The 24,252-nt window shown below is 38.4% G+C and overlaps 2 protein-coding genes across 3 annotated transcripts in view; one reads left to right on the top strand and one right to left on the bottom strand.

The window, feature by feature from the left end:
- Positions 1-21,702, top strand: part of PPTC7 (protein phosphatase targeting COQ7) — a 40,801-nt gene extending 19,099 nt beyond the window's left edge. The window contains exons 2-6 of one of the 2 annotated variants that reach the window (XM_082416882.1): positions 5,731-5,910; positions 11,507-11,705; positions 14,954-15,077; positions 16,618-16,747; positions 17,853-21,702. In XM_082416882.1, the coding sequence (XP_082273008.1) occupies positions 5,731-5,910; positions 11,507-11,705; positions 14,954-15,077; positions 16,618-16,747; positions 17,853-17,911 (692 nt within the window). In that variant the 3' untranslated portion in view covers positions 17,912-21,702. The remainder of the gene's footprint in view (positions 1-5,730; positions 5,911-11,506; positions 11,706-14,953; positions 15,078-16,617; positions 16,748-17,852) is intronic. The other variant, XM_082416883.1, reaches the window with a different exon arrangement.
- The window catches only part of RAD9B (RAD9 checkpoint clamp component B), a 42,431-nt gene continuing 37,271 nt past the window's right edge, over positions 19,093-24,252 (bottom strand). Inside the window, exon 11 of the mRNA XM_082416828.1 lies at positions 19,093-23,931. Within this exon, the coding sequence (XP_082272954.1) occupies positions 23,803-23,931 (129 nt within the window). The 3' untranslated portion in view covers positions 19,093-23,802. The remainder of the gene's footprint in view (positions 23,932-24,252) is intronic.

Below are 24,252 nucleotides of genomic sequence, written 5' to 3' on the forward strand. Positions count from 1 at the left end.
AATCTTTTTTCCTTGAATTTTCTGCTTAGAATAAAGCTATTAAGTAAAATTCTGCGTTAATAACAAGCTAAGTGATTTTTTTTCAAGTACAGCAAAGTTTTGTTTTTATATGATTATAACTAAGGCAAAGACAAAAATGTATTAATTAGCAAAATGAAAATTGTTACTTTTAAGAATTTTCTTCCTATAAAAAGATATATTTAAATGATGGGAGATAACACCAGAATTACTCTTTCTCCTTCTGTCTTAACTCTTTACTTTAGAAAAGCAATCTACAGAAAACTTAGCAAAATATTTTATAAAAATCATAAATATAAATATTTTCTAGTTGGCTATTTCCCACTTCATAAAACTTGACATTTTCAGTTGTAAATGGTACAACTAAAGGAATTTTCTGTGCCGTATAGTCTCTTCTCAGCTTTTTGCTCAGCTATTTCAGATATGTAACCATTATCTTAATCTAATAATGGTTTTAATTGGATTTTAGGTCAAAGGAAACACTTAAGCTAGACGTGGGCTGACAGAATGTTATTAATGGAGGCATAAGATGATTACAGTGAGTTAAATGAAATAGCTTCTGTATTGGTGCAAACTCTTTATCTTGGCATTCAAAGCCTTTCCAGTTCAGTCCACCTCTTCAACTTCACCTCTCTTCACCGCTAAAGAAATTATATCATTCTGACAAATTGGATTACTTGGCTGTTTCCTAAACTTGATCAGTTATATCTGTGTTTGTAATTTGATGCCTAGAGTAAGATGCAAATCTCGAGTGAGCTATTTGGCCAGGAATTCTCATTCCTAAGATAAGATCCCCCTTAAGTCCTTAAACTTTTTACTCTGTACTCTCTTGAGCATCCAGTCCGTCCTGTGGTGTCAGTACTGGACCTTTGTCAAAGAACTGGCCCTGATTGCCTTCTCCAGTGCAGACTCTTAGTTCCTGACTTCATACAGAACATTTCCACAAAAATGCCCTACCGGTGCCTGAAACTCAGCATACCTGAGACAGAGGTCAGTATCTTCTGAAGGCATTTTCACCCCCTCCTAACTGGGGAATCATCTAATCAATATTCATTCCTGAAATCCAGAAACCTATTGATGTAAAATGTATTGATGGAGAGCCATCTTGTCTTTATGTACTTTGTATTTCCAGTGGTTGTCTATTCTACTTTTCTCATTACCTCTAACCTAAAATCTTGCAGCTGATGCCTGACCTCTTACCTCTCTGAACCCGTTCTGTCCACTGCTGTCAGGATTATTTTTCTAAAATATAGATTGGATTATATCACTTCTGCCCAGAAACCTTGTGACTCTTTATTGTCTAGAGCAGTGCTCTTCAGTAGAAATATACTGTAAACTGTATATGTAATCTTAAATTTTCTAGTAGCCACATTTAAAAAAGTAAAATGAAACAGATGATGTTAATTTCAATTAATATATTTATTTAACCCAGTATATCTAAAATGTTCAACATGAAACTAAGACATTTTACAATCTCGGGGGTACTACGTTTTTGGAATCCAGAGTGTGTTTTACATTTAACAGCACATCTCTATCCATGCTAGCCACATTTCAAACTGAATAGCCACATGTGGCTAGTGGCTCCTGTATTGGACAGCACAGGTCTATAGCATAAAGCTTAAAGTTCTTGGACTGCAATTTTGGGCACCCCACAGCTTCAGCCCCTGCGCTGCATATTTCAACTTCTTCCCACTCACCCAAGCCCCACCCACACCTAATTTGCCGTTCTTTTCCTTTAATTACTCTTCCCTGCCTGAGGAAATCTGACTTACCTTCCAGGGCCAGATCCGAATGCCACTTCCTAGTGAAAGCTTGCTCCATTCTCGCAGTGCCCCGTAAGCATTAACCACTTGCTCTTGACTCTTCTGTAGCAGCATTTGTGAGAGCCGTTTGTCTAGATCCCATGAGTGAGTAGTCTAGCTGCCCACTAGAAGGTGAGCTTCCTGGAGGCAGGATATGTCTCCCTCAGCCTCTGTTTCCTAGTATTCACTGTAGCCTCCATTTGCTCTTAGGGATATTCTTATCCTTTGTTGTTTGATATCTTCAAGATCCGAAGCAATCTCTCCTTTAACAGTTGTTTTCTTTACCTTTGAATGAAATTTCCCTTTATATCTGGATCAGTTCCACTGTTTTAAAAGGTGTTCTCTCTGTGGATTGAAGCTTTTGCTTATGCAAGAGAGGAAGTATTCATTTTCTTATAGAAATAACTGCCTAATATGAATTAAACTAGGTTTCAAATGTAGGTTATTCTGGTTTTAGCCTGTTCTAATCCCAAATATAGCTCTTCCTGTTATATAACTTGTTCTTTGTAAGTAAATTATGTATGTATACTAAGACTTTTTTCACACAGCTTTATTGAAAAGTTTATATGCTTTTTGAGTTTCTTTTTCCCCCTAAAGAGACTTGGCCAATGGAGTTTTGCCTGTGTTCTTTTTCCCATATAAAAGCGAACAGGTGCCTGAAAGGTTACCTCTATTCTGGGAGAAATCTGATTAATGTTGAAGGGCTGTGCCAAGTCAGACTCTGTAACCTGCTGACAGGTTATTTAGTGAGTGCCAGGATCAACTCTCAACATTATCTCAGGTTTTAATGGTTTTCTTATGAAGGGCATTTGTAGATGAAACCAGTTTGTATTTAAAGTTAATTGTGGCTCTTAGATCAGAAACTGGTTAAGAAATTCTTTCCTCAAGCAAACAGTAGTTTGAGAAGAATGAATGATTCATCAGATGGAGTTGCAAGGACTATAATTGCATTCTGTGTTTTAACACAAATTGTTGCATTTAAATCATGGTAAAATCTTATCCCTGGTGATGTAAGAATTCCTCAAAAGAAGTTCCTATTAAACTACCTTAAATTTTTGTAAGAATTTCTAGATATCCTTACAACTGCTTGAAAAGCACCAAAAAATGATACTTCTTCCTGGGAGGGTAGACCTCAGTCATCCCTGATGCTTCTCTTTCCCCCACCCTCAGTGTACCCCATTCAGTGTACCTGTGAGTCCTTTTGTTTCACTGGATCCCAAATCCCTGCACTCTAACTGCACTGCCACCATTTCACAACTGAGCTACTGAGACAGTCTCCTGATTCATTCCCTTTTCTGCTTTTCTCTCCACACAGCAGGCAGAAGGATCTTTTTTCTTATCATTATTACTATTTAAATTTTATATAATGGACAATTTCAAATATACATCAAGGTAGAGGGATGAATGTACCTCTCATTATTCAACTTAAATTATCCATTCATGGCCAGTCTTGTTTCATCTACTCTTTTGTCACCCCCCTCCCCAATATTTTGAAAGAAATCGCAGACATCATATCATCTAACCAACTAGTTTGGAATTGCCCTAAAGTGAAATTTTGCCTTGGGACTTCCCTGGCGGTCCAGTGGTTAAGACTCCGAGCTTCCACTGCAGGGGGCATGGGTTCAGTCCCTGGTCTGGGAACTAAGATCCCACATGCCGTGCAGAGTGGCCAAAAAAAAAAAAAGTGAAATTTTGCCTGTTGGTCACAAAAGGTGAGGAAGGTTGCTTCTCCAATAGTGGTAAGTTATTTGTCAATCTCTTTACTGTCTTCCAATTCTGTTTCTTCTTATTTTTTCAGGATGTGTTCCATTTCTGCATGATAAGTGCCATCACGAGAAAAATAGTTTAATGTGTTCATTTCATGTTAAGCCAGTTTTTCAGGGATACATATATAAGCACTTTCCTACTTTTGCACCAAATATGCTCTTTGAAGTGTGTGTGAAAGTTGAATGTACAAAAAATGTAAATATAGGTCAATTATACTTAAAAACGGACTCATATGGGGAGGGTGGGAGGGAGGGAGATGCAAGAGGGAAGAGAAATGGGAACATATTGTATATGTATAACTGATTCACTTTGTTATAAAGCAGAAGCTAACACCATTGTAAGGCAATTATACTTCAATAAAGATGTTTAAAAAAAAAAAAAAAAACAAACAAACTCATAGATAAAGAAATCACGTTTGTGGTTACCAGAGGCAGGAATAAGGGAGGGGGAATTGGATGAAGGCAGTCAAAAGGAACAACTTCCAGTTATAAGATAAATAAGTACTAGGAATGTAATGTACAACATGATAAATGTAATTAACACTGCTGTGTGTTATATATGAAAGTTGTTGAGAGCAAATCCTGAGTTCTCATCACAAGGAAAAAAATTTTTTTCTATTTCTTTAATTTTGTGTCTACGTGAGATGATAGATGTTCACTAAACTTACTGTGGTATCACTTCATGATGTATGTAAGTCAAATCATTATGCTGTACACCTTAAACTTTTATAGTGCTGTAGGTCAATTATATCTCAATAAAACTGGAAGAAAAAAATGTAAATGTGTATGTGGGGAGGATGTTTCATGCTCAGATAGCCTTAAAAATTATAAATTCCCTAATTAATATTTTTATTATAAAATCAATACATGCTCATTATAAAAATAAAATTTTAATAATACAGAACAGTATGAAGTAAAAAGCTTAACTCTCCCATTTGTTCACGGATCTTTTATTTTGAAAACAACTATATTTCTTATAGGTCATTCCAGAAAGCTTCATTTGTGGTCACTTAAAATTTTAATAATGTATATATCTGACATTTTAGTTTGAATTTTAGTTTAGTTTGAATTTCAAATAAACAACCTCACAGTTTTTGAATTTAGTAGACTGTTGAATTTAGAAATTGATTTTAATGTTGAACAACTAGCTTGGTGTTGCAAGGGATTGAATAGGAGATGGTATGGTGTTGACTTTGATGTCTAATTTTTCTTGAGCACTAGTTTCCTCTCGATAAAGGAGTCTTAGGCAGACTGTGAACTCATCAACAGCTCTTTGGACCTGTGAAAAATCTCTATACCAGTGCTGTTTAATAGAAATATAATGTGAGTCACACATGTCATTTTAAATTTCCTAATATTCACATCAATTAAAAATAAAAAGAAACAGGTCACATTTATTTTAATAATGTATTCTCTTTAGCACATTATATCCAAAATATTAGTTCAACATGTAATTAATATAAAAATTAATGAGCTATTTTACCCTTTTTTTCATACTAACAAGTTTTCAAAAATCCAGTGTGTGTTTTATACTTAGAGCACTTCTCAGTTTGCATCAGCCCCATTTCTAGTGCTCGCTAGCCACGTGTGGTAGTGGCTGTTATACTGGGCAGTGCGGCCCCGTACAGGATAGAGGTTGTCTCAGAGGGAGGAGGAAAGGGGGTGGGATGTATTCTTAATTTTGTTCTCTCTTTCACAGTTATTGACCAATATTTGAAGTTAGAAGTTTGCTGCTTTTGGTATTCTTAATGATGGACAGCTCTGGCTCAGTTGTATTCTCACTAGCATCAGCACTTTTTTTAAAAAATTCATTTTCATTCCTATAAAATACAACAAAGATTAATAACACAAATACTTCTGTACAAAGATGAAAATCCTGCTGAAATCGAACTCTTGGCTGGGAGGCAATGCCACCCTGTGGTAGCTCACGAGTTTATTCATCAATATATGAAAGATCAGATTCTAAGTAGAGAATGTGGCTTAGGAGTATTAGTGTATAATACATTAAACCTGAGCACTTTTTATTCTGAATTTCAGGGTAAATAGATGTCCTAGTATGTAGTAAAATTAGTATTAGGAAAACAGGGGTAAGAAATCCTGAGACGTTGGTAAGAATATCCTTTGAATGTAAATTTCTTTTTTAGGGGTCGCAGATGGTGTAGGAGGATGGAGAGACTATGGAGTTGATCCGTCTCAGTTCTCAGGGACTTTAATGCGGACATGTGAACGGTTAGTAAAAGAAGGACGGTTCGTCCCCAGTAATCCCATTGGAATCCTCACCACAAGCTACTGTGAGTTGCTGCAAAATAAAGTACCTTTGCTTGGTAAGTAGATATCCTATGCATTTTCCTCTCTAAAGAAGCCCAGGAGATGGTTAACAACAAAACCAAGAAAATCACTTACCAGCCCAGCTCTTTTTCTGAGGCTCTTCCTATTAAGCAATTTGATGGAGAAGCTGTGGGCAACACCAGAATACATAATACTGCTTGAAATAGATACAACCACTTTGGAAAACAATTTAGAATTACAGAATAAAGTTAAACATGAACAGATAGTATGCCCCAGTAGTTCCACTTCTGGGTCTTTACCCTAGACTAGAGAAACTCATGCACATCTGTGTATCAAAAGATAGGTACAAGAATGTTCATAGTAACATTATTTATAATAGCAGAAAACTGGGAACAACCTAAAAGCCCATTTATAGTAGAAAAACGCATTTTGAAAAGGAACGAGTTAAGGTTGCATGCAGTACTCAGGAACATGTTGTTGAGGAAAAAGAGGACATTGCAGAATATCACCTAACAGTCTGATTCCATATATTTCAAATTCAGAAACATAAACAAGTAAAACTGTATTGTTTAGGGATTCTAAAATACGATAAAAGAAGAAAGAAAAGCAAGTGGTTGTATAATTGGGGTAGTGATTCTCTCCCAGGGAGGAAAAAAGGGGATAGGTCCAGCATGTAAAACTCAGTTGATTACCTGTGAGGAGTTCAGGTTGCAAAATGGCTCCGCAGCTGCTAGCAGTTAACATTTAGTCTGTGTAGATCCCTGTTAATCTTGTATTAGAAAATTTACAAATACCCAGTGTTTGTTTATCTGGTATGCTAATGGAGCATCCTTTGGCTAAGCTTCTACATTTGTTTGTTAAATGATTTCTTGGGAACTTACCTAAGCCTTCTAAGCAGGCTCTCAGAAAGGGTGTTATTAAGTTTCTGCTAACTGCCAGCATCTTTCTGGTTACTAGAAGGCCTCCCTCCCAATCACCATGCACATTTAAAATCAGCCCTCACTGTTCAATGTTAACGGAGATCTCCGTGTTGTAGAATTTTGCCTTCATTTTAAAACCTTTGTAAGAAGGGGTACTTTTCATCATGCTACTATCTTCTGTCTTCTCTGTGCTGTGATTAACTAGCTTGTTCTCCTTCTAACTGAAGAGAAATCTTGTCTAGAAGTTTCAATATACTGGTTTGTCTTAATCTGCTGTTTTGGGCATGCAGTCTTGAGCTTGCCTGATACCGTGAAACATCCTAGATTCTATTTCATCTCTGTAAACTTGCCATATGACTTTGGGCAAACCACTTAACCTCTGACCCCTTATTTCATATGTTAACTGGATAAATCTTTTTATGAAAAGCAATGACTTAAAGCTTCTTGCAATATTCAGAAACATGTTGAGGGAAAAGAGAACATTGCAGGGTGCCATCTAACAAAAGGACCTGTAGACAGGGATACCAGGGGCCTCAGTCTTCTGCCAACACCACCCCACCCTGCACCCCATAGTGCATTTACTAAATTACTGTGACTTGGAATAACCTGTTAAAACCTGTAACAACTGTCCTGATTTTGTACTTTGAAAGCTTTGTTTTTTGCTGTATTTCTTCCTTGTTCCTACTTTTTTTCCCCTATTCACCTTCATGTAACTGGGAGAGCTTAATAAAATAAACTTAAGGACATATAAGAGTTTTTCTTACACTGAATATTACAACTACCTCTTTCTCCTAAAAGACACGTTGAAATAATCCTTCGTTACCATGTTTGACACATATACACTTCTCTCTTACCTTATCTACACATCTCTAAGCTATTTGTAACTAAAACTCAAGCATATTTTGGCAAAGACAGGCTGCTGAGTTTTACTGAACCTCAGCTATAATTGCAAGTAATAATTTTATAAGATTAGGTGATCCTTTTTTAAAAATTTTGCCATTGCTAAAAAGCCTATAACATAATTCCGATATAAAGGGCAAGCTGATAGCTGTGACCACTTATTTCTTGAGAATTTCTAGCTGCTTTTAGATCTGGGTTGGCATCACAGGCTAATTGTTGACATATTATTTCCTCAGAAACCCTTAAGTGGATTTAGGTCTTATGAAGCCAACATATCTTAAGAATTTGAGGGGTTAATCCCAGTAAGGTTATCCCTTTCTTTCTTTGCTGCACAAAAGGCTTAGTGGTAGTTTACAGAATAAGGGCCAGGTGATAAAAATACTTCCATGTTAGCGTGAGGGATTTGCTCAGGGACCTGTCTGGATTGCTCAGTCGTCTGAACATTCAACACTGTTGTTCTTAGCACTCTTTTCTTCTTTGCCAGTTTGTTCCTCTCCAAACACGTAAGAATGGTGAGCTCTTCTCCCGGTATTAGGCTACCAGGGCCTGAGCCGCTGTACGCATCAGTAATTTGAAGAGGCAGAGGAGTTTACACACTAGAGCCCAGATGATTCTGTAAGGCTGAGCTTCCCTTCGTTGGTGCTGCTTTGCATATTAAAGCTCTGTCTATCACTCACGAGGACCATTTTGATTCTAACGCAGCGGTTTACTGCCACAAGGGTAGCAAAATGATAGCCTGGATTTGTCAGTGAGTAATAATGAGTCAATGTGAGTCCTTCCTGCAGCACAATTTTCAAGGCTGTGCTACTCATCTGTCATTTTTTGTTCTCAGTTAAATTAATCCCATCAGCTTTCAGAAGATCTTTTGTGTGGTGATTCTATTAATGACGTAAGTGATTGGAGTTTTTGTGCACTGAGTTAGGAAGGAAGGGTAATTGGTGATTTTAGCTCTAATATAAGCTATGGAGTAGGTTCTCTGACAGCATGGCCAGTTAGTTACAATACCCATGTTTTTCTTTTCTTTGACAATTAATGGGTAGGGACTAGATAGCTTAGCATTAAAGTGTCAAGTTTGTACCCATGCATATACTGTAGATAACAAGGAAACAGAATTTCTGAACATTACAGTGACACAAATGCTTATATTTAAGTGTTTTTAAATTAAGTTACACATTTTCACTAAGGGAAAATTAATAACAAAAATTAAATTACCTATAATCCACTAAGAAAACTGTTAATTTTTTAGTGATTATACTCCCTGACTTTTTTTCTTTGCCCATAGAATAATAACAACAGGAATTGAATCTACTCTGTGCTCACAATAGCGCCAGTGAGGTAGATTTGTAGGTATTTTTATTCCTCATTTTGTTAGGAAGAAACTGAGGCCTAGAGAGAATAAGTGGTTTGCCCACGGTCATGTCACGTGGCTAGAAAATGATAGAGCACTGGGATTTAACACAGCTGGTTCCACAGCCTGTTTATTTTGTTTCTTTTTGCCTTTTAATTATCATTTTATCAGGTTAGCCTTTGCCTACATATTGTGCTTTTAAAAAAAAATTACAGTAAATTTCACTATTTTTTTTTAAATAAATTTATTTATTTTATTTATTTATTTTTGGCTGAGTTGGGTCTTCGTTGCTGCGCGCAGGCTTTCTCTAGTTGCGGCGAGCAGGGGCTACTCTTCATTGCGGTGCGCGGGCTTCTCATTGCGGTGGCTTCTTTTGTTGCGGAGCACAGGCTCTAGGCGTGCAGGCTTCAGTAGTTACAGCACGTGGGCTCAGTAGTTGTGGCTCACGGGCTCTAGAGCACAGGCTCAGTAGTTGTGGTGCATGGCCTTAGTTGCCCCGCGGCATGTGGGATCTTCCCGTATCAGGGATCGAACCCATGTCCCCTGCATTGGCAGGCGGATTCTCGACCACTGCGCCACCAGGGAAGCCCAAAATTTCATTATTTTTGATGTACAGTTCTTTATATTTGATATCACTTTCTTTTAAGGAAACTTTAATACTAGCTTATAATCACTTGTTCCACTTAAATTATCTTTCATTTTCAGATATAGTTCTCTCACACAATTTTAGTGGCTATCAAATAGCTAACACTTATTATGTGTTGTAAGTCTTTGACATGATTTAACTAATTTTTTTCCTTACAAACAACTCTGTGAGATAGTTACTGTTATCCCTATTTTTATAGATGAGCAAACTGAAGCACAGACAGGTTACATAATTTGCCCCAGGTCACACAGCTAGTAAGTGGCAGAGCTAGCATTCAGATTCAGGCAGGCTGACGACAGAGTCTGTACTCCTAAGTATTATGTGATAGTGCATAGCTTTCCATTGTATGGATGAACTGTAAAATATATAACTAATCCCTTAATTTTATTTTTTTAAATTTATTTATTTAATTAATTTATTTTTGGCTGCGTTGGGTCTTCATTGCTGCGCGTGGGCTTTCTCTAGTTGCAGCAAGCGGGGGCTACTCTTCATTGCGGTGCGCGGGCTTCTCTTGTGGAGCATGGGCTCTAGGCACGCGGGTTTCAGTAGTTATGGCGTGCAGGCTCAGTAATTGTGGCTTGTGGGCTCTAGAGCGCAGGCTCAGTAGTTGTGGCGCACGGGCTTAGTTGCTCCGCGGCATGTGGGATCTTCCCGGACCAGGGCTTGAACCCATGTCCCCTGCATTGGCAGGCAGATTCTTAACCACTGTGCCACCAGGGAAGTCCCCAGTCCCTTAATTTTAGATGTTGAGGTTGTTACCAGTTCTTTGTGATCTTATGCAGTGTTTTTGTACTTAAGTCTTGTTTGCATCTCTAATTATTTTCTTACGATAAATCCTCACAAGTAGAATTGCTAGATCAAAGGATATGCACATATTTCAGGGCAATATTGTCCTTTAGAAAGGTTATTTAGTTCTACTCTCTTACCACTGTGAAATGAGAGTGAATTGAGAGTGAAATGAGACCATGTTTCCTACACTAGTGCAGTGATCATTTTTTAGAAATATATTTACAGACCATTTACATTTATTTCTTGGTGAACTGCTCATTTTTCTATTTTGCCATTTTTCTGTAGGTATAGGTTGAAATTTTAGCACTAGAAAGCACTTTCACTAATTGTACTATCAGCCTCAGTCTGGGGAAGGTCATGTGAGCTGTGTGCTGCAGAGGTACACAGAAGCTTCTGCTTGGAATGTGGTCTCTTCTCTCTGAACAGGTAGTCTCTGTAAAGTGAACAGGTTGATTCCACAAGCTACCTGGGAAAATTGGTCTTGTTACTTCATAGTGAGTCAGTCTGCAGTAAAAGTTCTTCATGACCTCAGCAGATGGAAATTCTGTTTAAAATTGTAGTTATGTGCCTTGTCTTAAATGTTAGTGAATTTCACAGAGCAGGCTTTCTGCCTATGACTAATGAGAAATGTTATGGAAACGTAACATGCTCCTTCTGGCATTTTAAGTATTAAAACTTAATATCTCAACAACATCCTTCTGAGCATTTGGCATAGATTATAGCACTATTGAAATAATGTGGTTAAATGCCAGCCATTTTTATTGTTTCCTATCTCTGCAAGTGGAAGAATCCAAATCATCAGTGGCCCACTTAACATTGCATAGTATAAATCCTGTTTTCTTTCCCCGTCATGTTGATCCTGATCAGGTTACTACGGACATTGATACGGAGCCATAACTAAGAATGGTCCTGTTTAGGCAAAGGAGATTCAAATTATGGCATGTTGCTCTTTGGGGCAATATGATAAAAATGTGTATGCAGAGACAGCCTAGAAAGAGAAAATAAATGGAGATCATTTTTGTTTCTAGGTAGCAGTACTGCCTGCATCGTGGTGCTGGACAGAACTAGCCACCGCTTACACACAGCAAACCTGGGCGACTCAGGCTTTCTGGTTGTCAGGGGTGGTGAAGTTGTGCACCGATCAGATGAGCAGCAGCATTACTTCAACACTCCGTTCCAGCTCTCAATCGCACCCCCCGAAGCTGAGGGAGTCGTCTTGAGTGACAGGTAATCTCCCCTTTCTCACCAATAGGTTCCCTCCCATTCCCCTTAACTACAGTGTTGGAGATAGGCATTTTCCATTCTCATGTGAGAAAAGAAGGCACACTGAGGACCTTTTAGTCTGACATCGAAAGATACTTTGCTTGAACTTGATATTTCAGCCAAGTTGAATTCTGATAAACACCTGATAATTTGACAAGGCTGTGAAAATACTATTTCAGGCTTACAGAATATCAGTTTTTCATACCAAGACCACATGGTACATACAGTTGTATTTGTTAAATTGTGCTGGAGAAATGAGTCATTGTTTGTCTGTGCCATTGCCTATACAAGATTTTGCATACGTTATTAGGGAAGAATGCAAACAGACATCTGCTTTATTTATCAGAATAACTTCCTGATTCTCGGGACCTCCTATAATATGCATCAAATAGAACTTGCAGTCCCTGCAAAACTTGTCAGGCAAAGTTAACTTTCGGGAAATGGACTCAGAGGTGGTCTGATGGTGCTCATGACGTGCTCTGTTCTTTTTTTCTTCTGACACCTTCTCTCAGTTCATTTTTAAATTGTCAAGAACTTTTCAGGAAAATCAGTACTTTTTTGAATCAACTTTTACAGTTTATCTTTTCTAAGATCAGAGTACAGAGTAACACTAAAACAGTCTCAGATTTCACTGCCTTTAACAACCTTATAGGGCTTGACACAAACATTGTTGGCAATTCATAAATGTGGTTAAATGGGTAATGAACCTTTTGTAAAAGTAGAAGCATTCTAGCAAGTGCCTATTGTCTCTACTTAATAGTTCTTATTGGGCCAAATCTTAAGTCCAAACTAAGATAAAATGATGATTACTGCCATCTTTTAAACTGGAATGAGCATACTATATAATTAAGTACTCAGTATTGCCCATCTATTGCTGACTCCTAGAGAGAGGGAAGCAGTTTTTTACTTTCAGATTAAGGCAGATTACCATAATTGGAAGAAAATTTGATTATAGGCCCTTCTTCAGTTGGCTGTAATGCACATCAATATTAGCCCTATTGGAGTGGGGAGAACTCAGAACCCCAAGGCCTTCGTAGATGTCAAGTTCAGCTAACAGTTTTTGGAGAACAGTGTTTTAATTTTCCTTTACTTGATCCTTGTTATTTTGGCTTCTGAGTGCTAGAGCGGCCCTGCTGTACCTCACACGCTATCTTTGGGACAGTCTGGTCAGGACAGCACTTGGCCTGGCCTGCCAGTGAGGTGGAGGTTGCTTCCCCTGGAGCCCAGAGGCAGCGTGCTAGCATGTGATTTCAGCTCGTGTTTCAGTGCAGTCAAAAGTTTCCAGCAGCACAGTATGTTCAATCAAAATGGGCAAAACTGCAGCTGGCGGAACACCAAGCTCATGGGTGGGAGTGTTGGGAGAAGAGGACGATCTGTCCAATGGCAGTGAGTCTCTCACAGACAGAATAGCAAAGGACACTCCTAGGGAAAGAAAAACCTCAGCATAAAATAGAACTTCTGTGCCAACCTGGTCATTAATCTAAACTTCTAGAATCTGATTAGTTTCCAAAGACTGAGCAAATGTGAAATGTCTTGTATTGTTTCTCTTTATTCCACGGAAGAAATCAACCTGGTTTCTACCAGTTTTACAGTCTTTTTAAAATTTTCTTATTTTTTGGTCTTTTTTGTTTCCCAGCTGCATGTTATCTCCTTAGTTATTAGTCCCTCTTATCTATAAAATATTATATTAAGCTTAACTTACAGATTTCCTTTAGTAGCTGTTCTTAGAAAATGTTTACTGTATAACTGTGTAAGCGAAAGCTAATTTGTTCCTTGCCAAAAGCCCGTCACAGAACTTTTAGATGTGCTGCTGCTTTCCTCAGTCAAGAGAAGATGAACTAGCAATTTCCTCAATTCGCTTTGCATAAATCCCCAGCAGGCATGGGTGGGCTGTTTGTTTTTATGTTTTCTCTTTGCAAATTTTATAACATGTCACTTACACAAGTTTTTCTTTGTTTTTTTTTTTGTTTTTAATCAAGCTTAGGGTGCTTTGGTTCTGGCCCCTCCATTCTGGGTCAGTGTATGAATTTTTTCCTGGCTCTTGTTCCCTAATTACAAGTGAAGGTAGATTATCAGATATCTCACCTTTCCCTCACCTTGGAGGCTTGGAAGCAGTGGAGCTGGCCTTTGGAAATGGCTGAGAACCAGCCTCTGAGGGGACCATTAACTCTTTGAATATATTTTCTCTTCTCCCCACCTGTGGTTCCCCCCACCCCCCGTTCTTATATCTGTTTTCTTATATCTTTTTAAAAGTTTTACACAAAAAGATGTAGTGAAAAATCAAACTTCTGTCCCTACCCCATCCACCCATCCACACATTCTGTCCTCAGAGGCAGCCACTGCCAGATTTATTCTCTGCATATAGAAGCGTCTATATATATGTATCTCTCTCTCTCTCACACACACACACACACACACACACACACACACACACAGAGTACCTTCTTCTCTTCATTAACAATATAGTAATGAGTTTTTCCCCAATTTGGAGGGTCAGTTACTTTGTTTCTTCCATTCATTAGATATTACTTGAAGACCTACTGTGTGCCAGGCACACTAATAAATAAGTAACTTGTACATGATGAGCACTTTGTAAGCCTTGGGAGACACACAGTCCTTACTCTACCAGAGTAAGTATGACTTAGTAATACTAATTTGGTATTACTAGTAATATACTAGTAATTACTAGTATTATAGTAAGAAATACCATTGCAGGTATTTCATATGAATTAATTCTTATAGGATTTGCATGCTCTCCTCCATAGTGCTCAGTTATTCCACTATAACACAGCCTCCTGATAGCCAAATTCAAGCCTGCAGGGAAACTGATGAGTGGAAAGTGAATAAGAGAGGATGGAATTTGGCTCTAAAGAATTAGGAAACAAAGACTCATTTCCACTAGGATTTTAGAGGCATTTTAGTGTCTGACTCAGAGAAGAACCCTTCCGCCTTTTAAACTACATGTGACTAATCATCAAACTCAGTTTTACTTGATAGTTTTAGTTAAGCTTTTGAAATATTTATATCAGAGTTTTCAGTTAATTTTTTTCAAGGTTAGAAATTTCAGAATGGTGGTTTTTATTATTGACTGCTACTATATATTAGTTTTCCTTAAAGCCTCATTACATTGTAGCATCATTCCCATTGGAAACTTTTAACAGTTATCTCTAAAGGGCTCTGTTAACTTTGTCCCTACGCTGTCCTTGTCACAGCCCGGATGCCGCTGATAGCACATCTTTTGATGTCCAGTTAGGAGACATTATCCTGACGGCAACAGATGGACTCTTTGACAACATGCCTGATTATATGATCCTTCAGGAGCTAAAAAAGTTAAAGGTAATTAACTCAAAGGTTGGCCTTTGGAAACAGTGACCCTCTCTGGGCAGCTGAGTTTTATTAATTCAATTGCATTATCTCTTTTTGTAGTTTTGGAAAGGACTATTTTGTGAATGTAGGAAAATAAAAATGGTTCTAATCTTTCAAACAATTGTAGATGGAAATATTCACAGTTGGAGAACTTGAGGGGAAAAGAGGCTTCTCATCCAAGCCTTTATTTAGTAGGGTGGTAAAGGTAGGAAAAGTCCAGATGGGTGATTTTTTTGTTTGTGTTTTCAATGGTATTTTAATGGTATTTAATGGTGTTAGTTGCTGGTTGTCTTTTTCACTCTTTATTCTCCTAGCAAACTCAGCAGGTGTTCAGGCTGGGAAAGATAGGAAATCATCATACCAGAGCCAGCCAAGGCAGCAGCCAAGGGCAGCAGGCAGCTAGGGGCCTTGATGTGATCTGAGCTGTCATCAGTAATGAAACTGTTCAGATTTGGCCCATACAGAGAGTGGAAGGAAGTGAAAACCAGTCTGCGTATTCTCCTGGCTTTGTAAAGTACCGACTCTGGGGAAAATTAGTCTTTTCTCATGTTTTTACCACTAACCAGTATGACTTTGAGTAAGTTTCTAAACTTTTTAAGCAATATTTTCCTCACCTGCAAAATGGTGGAGTGGTACAAAAGGCCTGTTTTGTAGGGTTTTGGTAAGGATAAACCAAGACCATGCATTAGAAACCCTTAGCACCACGCCTTGTCTGTGGGGCCTAGTAAAGGTCAGGCGCTTACACGTGCTGGCACTGTGCTCTGTGTGGTAACAGAGTGACAAGCAGAAAGGACACATTCCCTGCCATTATGGAGCTTACATTCTAGTGGAGGAAGACAGATAATACAGAGAAAGAAAGAATGGCTATAATGGTGGTGGTAAATAAGAAGAAGAAAAATAAAGCAAGGTGAAGGAATAGAGAATAGAGAGGGATTTTCAGTAGGGCAGCTGGCAGCCCTTACTTGGAGAGCACACTGTGCTTGGCCAGGGGTGCATTCCCAAGCAAGGAAACTTTTGAGGTCATCCCGAAGTGCTATCAAAATCCGCCCTTTCAACCCCATCCCATTTTAGCAAGAATGCCTTAAGAATTTCAAGTGGGAAAAAAAAAACAAATATGAAAATTCAAGGGACTTCCGTCGTGGTCCAGTGGTTAAGACTCCACACTTCCACTGCACGGGGTGTGGGTTTGATCCCTGGTCAGGGAACCAAGATCCCACATGCCGCATGGTGTGAGCAAAAAAAAAAAAAAAGGAAAATTCAAACTTCAGGACCCGAGTCCATGCAAAGGACTTTCAAATTGACATGCAGGCAGCACTGGTGATCTCATTCATTTTAGTCGAGGTATAATGTTTCATTGTCTTCTCTAACTGGAATAAAACTTAAATGGTGGAAACTATGATTAGATAAATGTTACTGTCTTAAAAAGTGATGCTTGCAAGTGATGTTTACTGTGTGCAGAAATCATGTGAGGCATTATGGTAAAAATAACTCCTTCATGTTTTCATATTAGAATTCAAATTATGAGAGTATACAACAGACGGCAAGAAGCATTGCTGAGCAAGCTCATGAGCTGGCCTATGACCCAAATTATATGTCACCTTTTGCACAGTTTGCATGTGACAATGGATTGAATGTGAGAGGTAAGCATTCTTTAGGAAAGTCATAGGGACTAACTGGGGACATAGAGGATGGGAGCATTCTGGGCTGTGGGTGAGGCAAACTACAGCACTGGGGTGACACTGCTGAGGTGCCCTCTCCCAGCTGTGAGACTGTGGGAGCAAGGTCAGCAGGCTGTAACGCTGAAGGACAGAGCAAGTGCATGTCATCATGTGTTCCCCACAGAGGTGCCCTTCAGAACTGAATTTAATTGGCTGCAGAGGCAGGTGGAACCTGAAGCCCTTTATTGCTGCCACTGCACTGCTTGGACCTGAGCCCCAAAAGCCTCCGAGCTCTTCCTGGAGGGCCTGGACATTCCTAACAGTTTAAACATTCTGCCCTTCACGAGTCTGACATTTCACATCTCCCTTCCTCTGGCTTTGTGGGACTCATTGACAGTATTTGCCTGCCAAATTGCCATGGCAGGTTTTGAAGATGGAAGTAATGTTAGACTGTCCTTGCCTAAAGAGTCTTCCTATCTACTGAGCGATATGTAACTTTGGGAGCAGGCCAAGTAGCTCAGTCTTGGAGCTCAGATGACATGTTGGTGCTAGCATATCAGAACTAGTAGAGTTGGTCAGTTTCTTGCTGGTATAATCTTATGACATGTAAAGCATTTCTTAGCTGTCCAGGAAATATTAAAATAGAAAAAAGCACATGCCATAGCTGTTTGCCAGATTAGAATACAAGACTATTACTAGTTTCAAAACATTGGATATGTTTGTCCAAATTAGGATTGTGGGTATAACATGTAACTTTCTTGTCAGGCAGAATTAATCTTAGCCACATTTTGTCTTTATTGTGATTGCTATAAACAGAGGATGTGGTGGTGGCCATTTTAACAGAGCTGTTGTAAAGGAGCAGGGAAGGTTTTTTTTTTTAAAGCTTCAATTAAATTACATGTAATTTCTTGGTGCGTTTTAACTATTTATCAAATGGTTTTTTTCCTTTTTTCTGCCAGAGTATATTGACAAACCAAACCTGCCTGAAATGCCAGTATTTGTTTCCTAGTACTTATTTATTTAGGCTTACATTTTTTATTGACTTTTCCTTTTAAAATATATAAATACGTTTTCATTTTCATTTTAGGTGGAAAGCCAGATGACATCACTGTCCTTCTTTCAATAGTGGCTGAGTATACAGACTGACTCACCTAGGTGTCAACTCCTGCCTCTCCTTTCATCATCCCAAATTCTCCCCTACCGTGTGTGCTAATCCTGCTGGCAGGACCATGTTTCTTTGCTACTGATCTCAATGGCCAGTGATGTAAGCCTTTTGCCTGTCTTTTTGAGACCCCATTGAGATCTTTGTTGAGAACCACTACTGTCATTCACTAGCTCATATCTGCCAGCAACATTTGAAGAGAATCAAGATTTGAAGATTGGCCTTGACTTCACATTGTCCTTTCCATGATGGGATGGAGGTTTTCAAAGCCAAAATGTCTATTACTTTTCAAAAACGGTTGAAGTATTGAAAATGAGTAATATTGGTAAAGTGAATTCAAAATTAGAATGTGTTAAAGGGATTTTAAAAGTCTAACACAAATTGTATGTTATGGTACATCTACTAGAAACATACGTTATTCATCAAAACATATGTTACACGTGTACTATACAGTCTGTGTTATGATTGGGTGTGGCTTTATGTTTTCATTATAAACTCCTATTTTTCAGGGGCTTATAATCTTGCTCTAAAACATTGCTCTGGATTACAAAATCTTGATCCGGGGAGCTTTTTTTTTGGTTACAAGTTGGAGGAAAAATTCAGTTTAGTTCTATGTATGCAAATGTTTCATGGTTTTTAAAAGATGCTTAATTGTGTTCCTCTGATGAAAGTTTCAGCAGTTTATTGATTACTGCATATCACTGGCTGGTGGCCTGATCTGCAGGGGGGGTTGGGGAGACTCCTTACCAAAAATTTTTAATGGAAACATTATTCAAGGTTATAAAATTCCTCAAAGCCTACAAATTTAATGTTACAGCTGAAATTCCTCCCAGCTATCTGATATGATGCCCCTGTGTGGGAGCTTAAGGCCCATAGGCCTGATGGGTTGAGAATGGAACAGCTCTAACTTTGAATTTTGTTGGCCTCTGATGGTCACGCTATACCCCTTGTCTCACTCTCAGACCTGTTGTTAGTAGCCTTGCTTTCTGTAGAGCATGTACCAAATTCAGGGAGTCCCTGTGGAAAGAGCACTGTGGGCAGTGGCACAAGAGTCCACGAGGAAAACTCCTAGTGATGATCTGACATTTGCATTTGCCCTACACAGAAATTTAGGGGTTTCTGAATCAAGCTTAATGTTTACAGTTTCCGAATAGCCATCTTGCAGTGTATAGTTTCCTTATAAAATTACCCCACATTCAGTTTTTCCATTATCTGCAAGCTCAAACTTATTTTTAAGGTTTGTGTACAAGTCGACTGCTGTAAAGATATATATTTTTGGGTCAGTTTTTTTCCTTCATTAACTTCATGGTAGAAAAATATATATACTTAGAAATCCTTAAATTAAAGCCATGTTTTATATATGTCAGGTAACATTGGTGTATAGATGAGAATGCAATTAAACCTAATGAGAATCTACTTGAGAATATAGAAAGTCTCTTTCTCTAAAGGAGATACTTACTCCCTGGTTTATTGCATTAAAACTTACGTTTGAGGTTACCTCAACTTGTTTTAAAAGATTTTGTTTTGTGAATTTGTACTGTATATTTGAGTAACTGTCAAGCTTTTGTTTTATTTAAAATTGTTTAACATGTACCATGTACATGTCATTACTATATTTCAATGCATCATGCTTGTAACAGGCATTTCATTTATAATAAGAATGAGTTATTCATTTGTAAGCCGTTCAGTAATTTATCTACTATTCCTAAATTGGCATAATGTTAGATATCTATTTTGAATCACCTTTAATTACATGTCAGAATGCCTTAACTACCCTAACTTGACAAAACAGAATTCTTTGGTAGAGGAGATGGGGGTGGGGTGGGGGGTGGAGAGAGACTCTGTTTAAATAATGAGAATCCATTGTGCTGTGATAAAACACAGAAGCGTGAGTGGCAAGTGGCGGGGTATTTATTTTGCACAAACTATTTGCAGTCTCTGTGTATTTAAAAAGTAAAGAAAGTTGCATCCAGAAGGGTTTTGTTGGAAGGAATACATTTACACTTGGGCTGACAACTTCAGTTCTTTTGTTGGGTTTTTAATTATTTCTGGTCAGAGGTATGGAGCCTTATGATCTGGATATATTTTGTATTAATTTTCCAATGCATACATTTAATTCCTGGTAAGAGCAGTGCTGGTCATGTCACTGGCTTTCTCTGCACTCATCTAAACCCATCAAACACAATCTTCATAAAGGTAGATTGATGGTGTTTTACACAACTCACTTAATCAACTTAGTCTTTTTTGAGAAATGAGCGTTAGAAATTGACAATGTGTTTGTTCCAGGGATGTTGAAAATAGTGGGACAAGAATTGAGTTTCACAGGGGAACTGACTTTGGACCTGGCCTGTAGATTTGGGACACAAAATATTTTCTCTTTTTTTCCCCTGCCCTTTTTGTGTTATGCACTTAATTTTATGACTGCGGGGGTCTGTTGGAGTGCTGCTTAACAAGTAACTCTCCTTCCACTGTCAGTGGTCAGAGGCTGTGTAGTACCCATACTGGAATTTTCCACATCACAGGACCCAAGTCTTTGTGGGGTGTGCCTGAGATATACCACTTGGTGGGTCTAATTCTGAACTTGACGTGTTAATTGTATTTTAAATCAAGCAGTATAAACACACATATTGATACATTTGCCTCACGTAGTGGACTTTTATAACGAAAGAGAATTTGGATTTCTAATTTACAAATGGCAAATTATTTATCCCTCTCTGGATGCACCAAAGACCAGTAAAGTTTATAGCTTTTCCATCTATATTTATAAAGCAATACTGTATTATAAAAATCAATATTTTTATCACATGCTTGAAATTTTTATTTTGTTCTGTTTTAAAGTGTGCACTCTAAACATATCAGAACCTTATTTCTTCCTGTGAACTTAAGCTGCCTGCGCACAAAAAAGAATTCACCGAATGGATACGCATTAGAGTCCATAGGCTCCTAAAAACTGAAAGAAGAAATGAGGTGGGGAAAACAAGTTACTTGTCCTGAATTACTGTACTGGCTTGACATGGTTGATGGGTACTAAATCACAAAAGAATCCATTCCAGGTGTGTATGTCTGGGAGTTGGGCTGTAACTAGATTAGAAACTAGATTTCGAGCTTTGTATGATGGGCGAGTGTCTTATCCCATCGGTTGCATTCGTTCTGGATAGAATAGTAGCCTTCAGTACCGCCTTCAGTACCACCAACATACCACATCATGTAACAAGGCAGTAATTGTGGGAATTCACTGAGTCAGTTTTGAGCGTTTTGGATATTGTAAACAAGATTGGCTAGAACTGTAAATGTTTGTACTTCTGATTAAGTTCATGGTTCCTTGTCACCTTATACCAGCTATCTTTGGTAGAAGCTACAGCATCCAATTTTCCTGGAAACTATCACATTTTTGCATTTAACAAATTTTGCAATGTCAAAAAACCAAAATCTGCTTATAAAACAAAATGTGAAAGAGAAAACATTTGGATTCTACTGTTTAAAAAAATTAAATTCTTTGCAAAATTGAACTTCCTCAACTAAAAATCGACAGTGTCCATGTCAAAATTTTAACTGTAAGCAGGTAGTTTGTGGCAAAGATGGCTAAATAATGAAGCAAGTCTGAATTTGTGTATACTAATGAGCTGCTTTTTTCTGTTGAGACTATCATTATTTGTCTTACCCAAGAGGCAATGACCTGAATTGGACGTCTGAAGTATAACTTATGCAGGAATAGTTCTGTAAATACATTTAAATAAACTGTAAAGATATTTAATAAATATAGTATTTATACTAATCTGTGTACTCCTTTTAATTTGAGTAGTAACAAAATAAGACACTGGCCCTTGACACTGATTTTGTTGGTCCCTATCAGGTCCTCATTTCCAAGCCCCTTAGTCAGTCTAGCAGTGACTCCATACTTTGTAGCTATCATTTCTGTCTTTTACTAGTTTATTCACTAAGGCTCTTTTTCACCAGCTCATTTACTACATCAGTTTAGCTTCCTCAAAAATTCATCAAACTGGATTAATAATTGAATGTAACATATAGATGGTTTCCCAGCTGAGAAGGCTTTTGCATCTTCTAAATGGTATGTGAAGTCAAACAAAAATCTGGTGTCATTTAAATTTAGCATTCTGTATCCAAATTCTAAAATCCAAACTATATACAATTTGACAGTGTAACTATCTTTTACAGACCAGTGCTGCATCTAGGTGATTGCTGATGATGATGATGATGCCTTCACAGCCTAGACTGCCCTGGCCCATTTCAGTGAGCGAACCAGAAACTTCATCCTCAGCAAGGAGACCTACAGTTACTCTCGGGTATAGATGTTCTCCGTGTAGTCATCTGCATTTATTAGGAATATGTGAAATTCAGTGTTAGTCATCAGTGTAAGCAAAAAATACATAAATCTTTAGCCTACAATGTGAAATTATGTGGGCATTGCCAGTTTCCAAAAAAAGCTTGATGAAAGCCCAGTTTCATTCACTGAGGAACGTTTTGGGATGAACTTGAGTTTTTATTAGGTTATTGTGGGTAGCTATGACTCATTACCAAGCTACAAGAGCCAAACTCATTCTGGTTTTAGTTTGAACTTTGTTCACAGTTCTAAAGTTTACTAATCCACTCAGCCACCTTTGTCTTATTAATTCCTTACAAAATCTAAAGCACAATTGCTTGCCAGTTAACATTTCCTTGTGATTTGATGGTTTCACAGGCTTAACAATTAAGGTGTTACAGAAGTCTAGTTTGTCAGGTTATAATTGACTCTAAACAGGTTTGGGAGAGGGAGAGGCACACATCCTAAGATGTTATATAACAGTATTTCTGTGCCAGATTTTTTATTCTGTGCAGGTAAGAAGCTAATGCTTAAAGAGGCAAAGAACAGAGACATTCATCTTCCACCTCATTCCCCTCCAAACCCAGGCTTTCTTGGCAGCGGAGGCTGCTGTTCTGTATCAGATAATACAGAATTAATTTTTTGGCATCACTTCTTTTCTGCATCACACTGCAAAATTTTAAAATCATATTTTTTTACTTAAAATCTTAACAAAATATAACAAGCAATAGACCAAAAAAGTTATGGCATTACATGCATAACTTTTTACTATGTCTGAAAGCACCAAAACTCAAATGTTTGCAATCAAACACAGAAGATACCTGAACTCCACAAGCCATACTGATGCACTCAAAATGGCTGCTAAAGAAAGTTTAAATGCCTTTATAAAACTGGTAAAGAAAATGCTAAAACCTCCAGTGTGAATGTGCACTGAATTGAAGAATTCTTTTTTATTTTTTTTTTAATTTTATTTATTTATTTGGCTGCGTTGGGTCTTCATTGCTCCACGTGTGCTTTCTCTAGTTGCGGTGAGCAGGAGCTACTCTTCATTGCAGTGCACGGGCTTCTCATTGCAGTGGCTTCTCTTGTTGCAGAGCACGGGCTCTAGGCACGCGGGCTTCAGTAGTTGTGGCTCACGGGCTCTAGAGTGCAGGCTCAGTAGTTGAGGCGCACGGGCTTAGTTGCTCCGCAGCATGTGGGATCTTCCCAGACCAGGGCTTGAACCCGTGTCCCCTGCATTGGCAGGCGGACTCTCAACCACTGCACCACCAGGGAAGTCCCTGAATTGAAGAATTCTAATGAGCTTTTTCCCTGCACAGAAAACTCTTCTCCCTCCCAAGAAGCATAATGGATTTAAAGCAAATTACATTTACTTGACAAGCAGCTATTTCTAGATATGGTTGTTGTATAAGAAGATGTTTAGAAAACCAGCAGCCCATTATCCATTTCAAGGAAGTCCAAGACAATATCTTCATAGGCTTAAATGTGAAAATGTGTTTGAGGTGCAAGTGAGCCAGTAAATGGGTCGGGGGCCAGCTCAGCCATCATTAAGTGTTAGAATGTGGAAAAGCTGCCATTATTCACGTCCTCTTCACTGTCACTTGCTGTTGCCAGACTGTGGAAAGGGTGGTTGAAGTGTTCTCGTTGGTCAGAAGAAACTGCTCCAAAGAACATGCAAGAAAACTGGAGGGGAAAAAAGTAACTGTACTGTTTATTCAGAGCAATTTAGTGCTCATCAAATACCCCTTTTCAGAAACTCAGCCAAGGTGGTCTCCCTAACTTTAATAGTGATGGTTCATGAAATACCCAGAACCTTCTTGAGTGGCCCAAAACATCCTAAAATAAAACCCTTCCCTGGACTCCAAAGGCACACAGTGTGGGATCAGTGGTCTGCTTCTGACTACCCTGCCCGAGCCACTGAAACTAACACCAGCGACTTCCCTGGTGGTCCAGTGGCTAGGACTCCGCGCTCCCAGTGTAGGAGGCCCAGGTTCAATCCCTGGT

The sequence above is a fragment of the Balaenoptera physalus genome, assembly GCF_965194825.1.
Source record: "Balaenoptera physalus genome assembly, chromosome: 12".
In the NCBI taxonomy this organism is placed as follows: domain Eukaryota; kingdom Metazoa; phylum Chordata; class Mammalia; order Artiodactyla; family Balaenopteridae; genus Balaenoptera; species Balaenoptera physalus.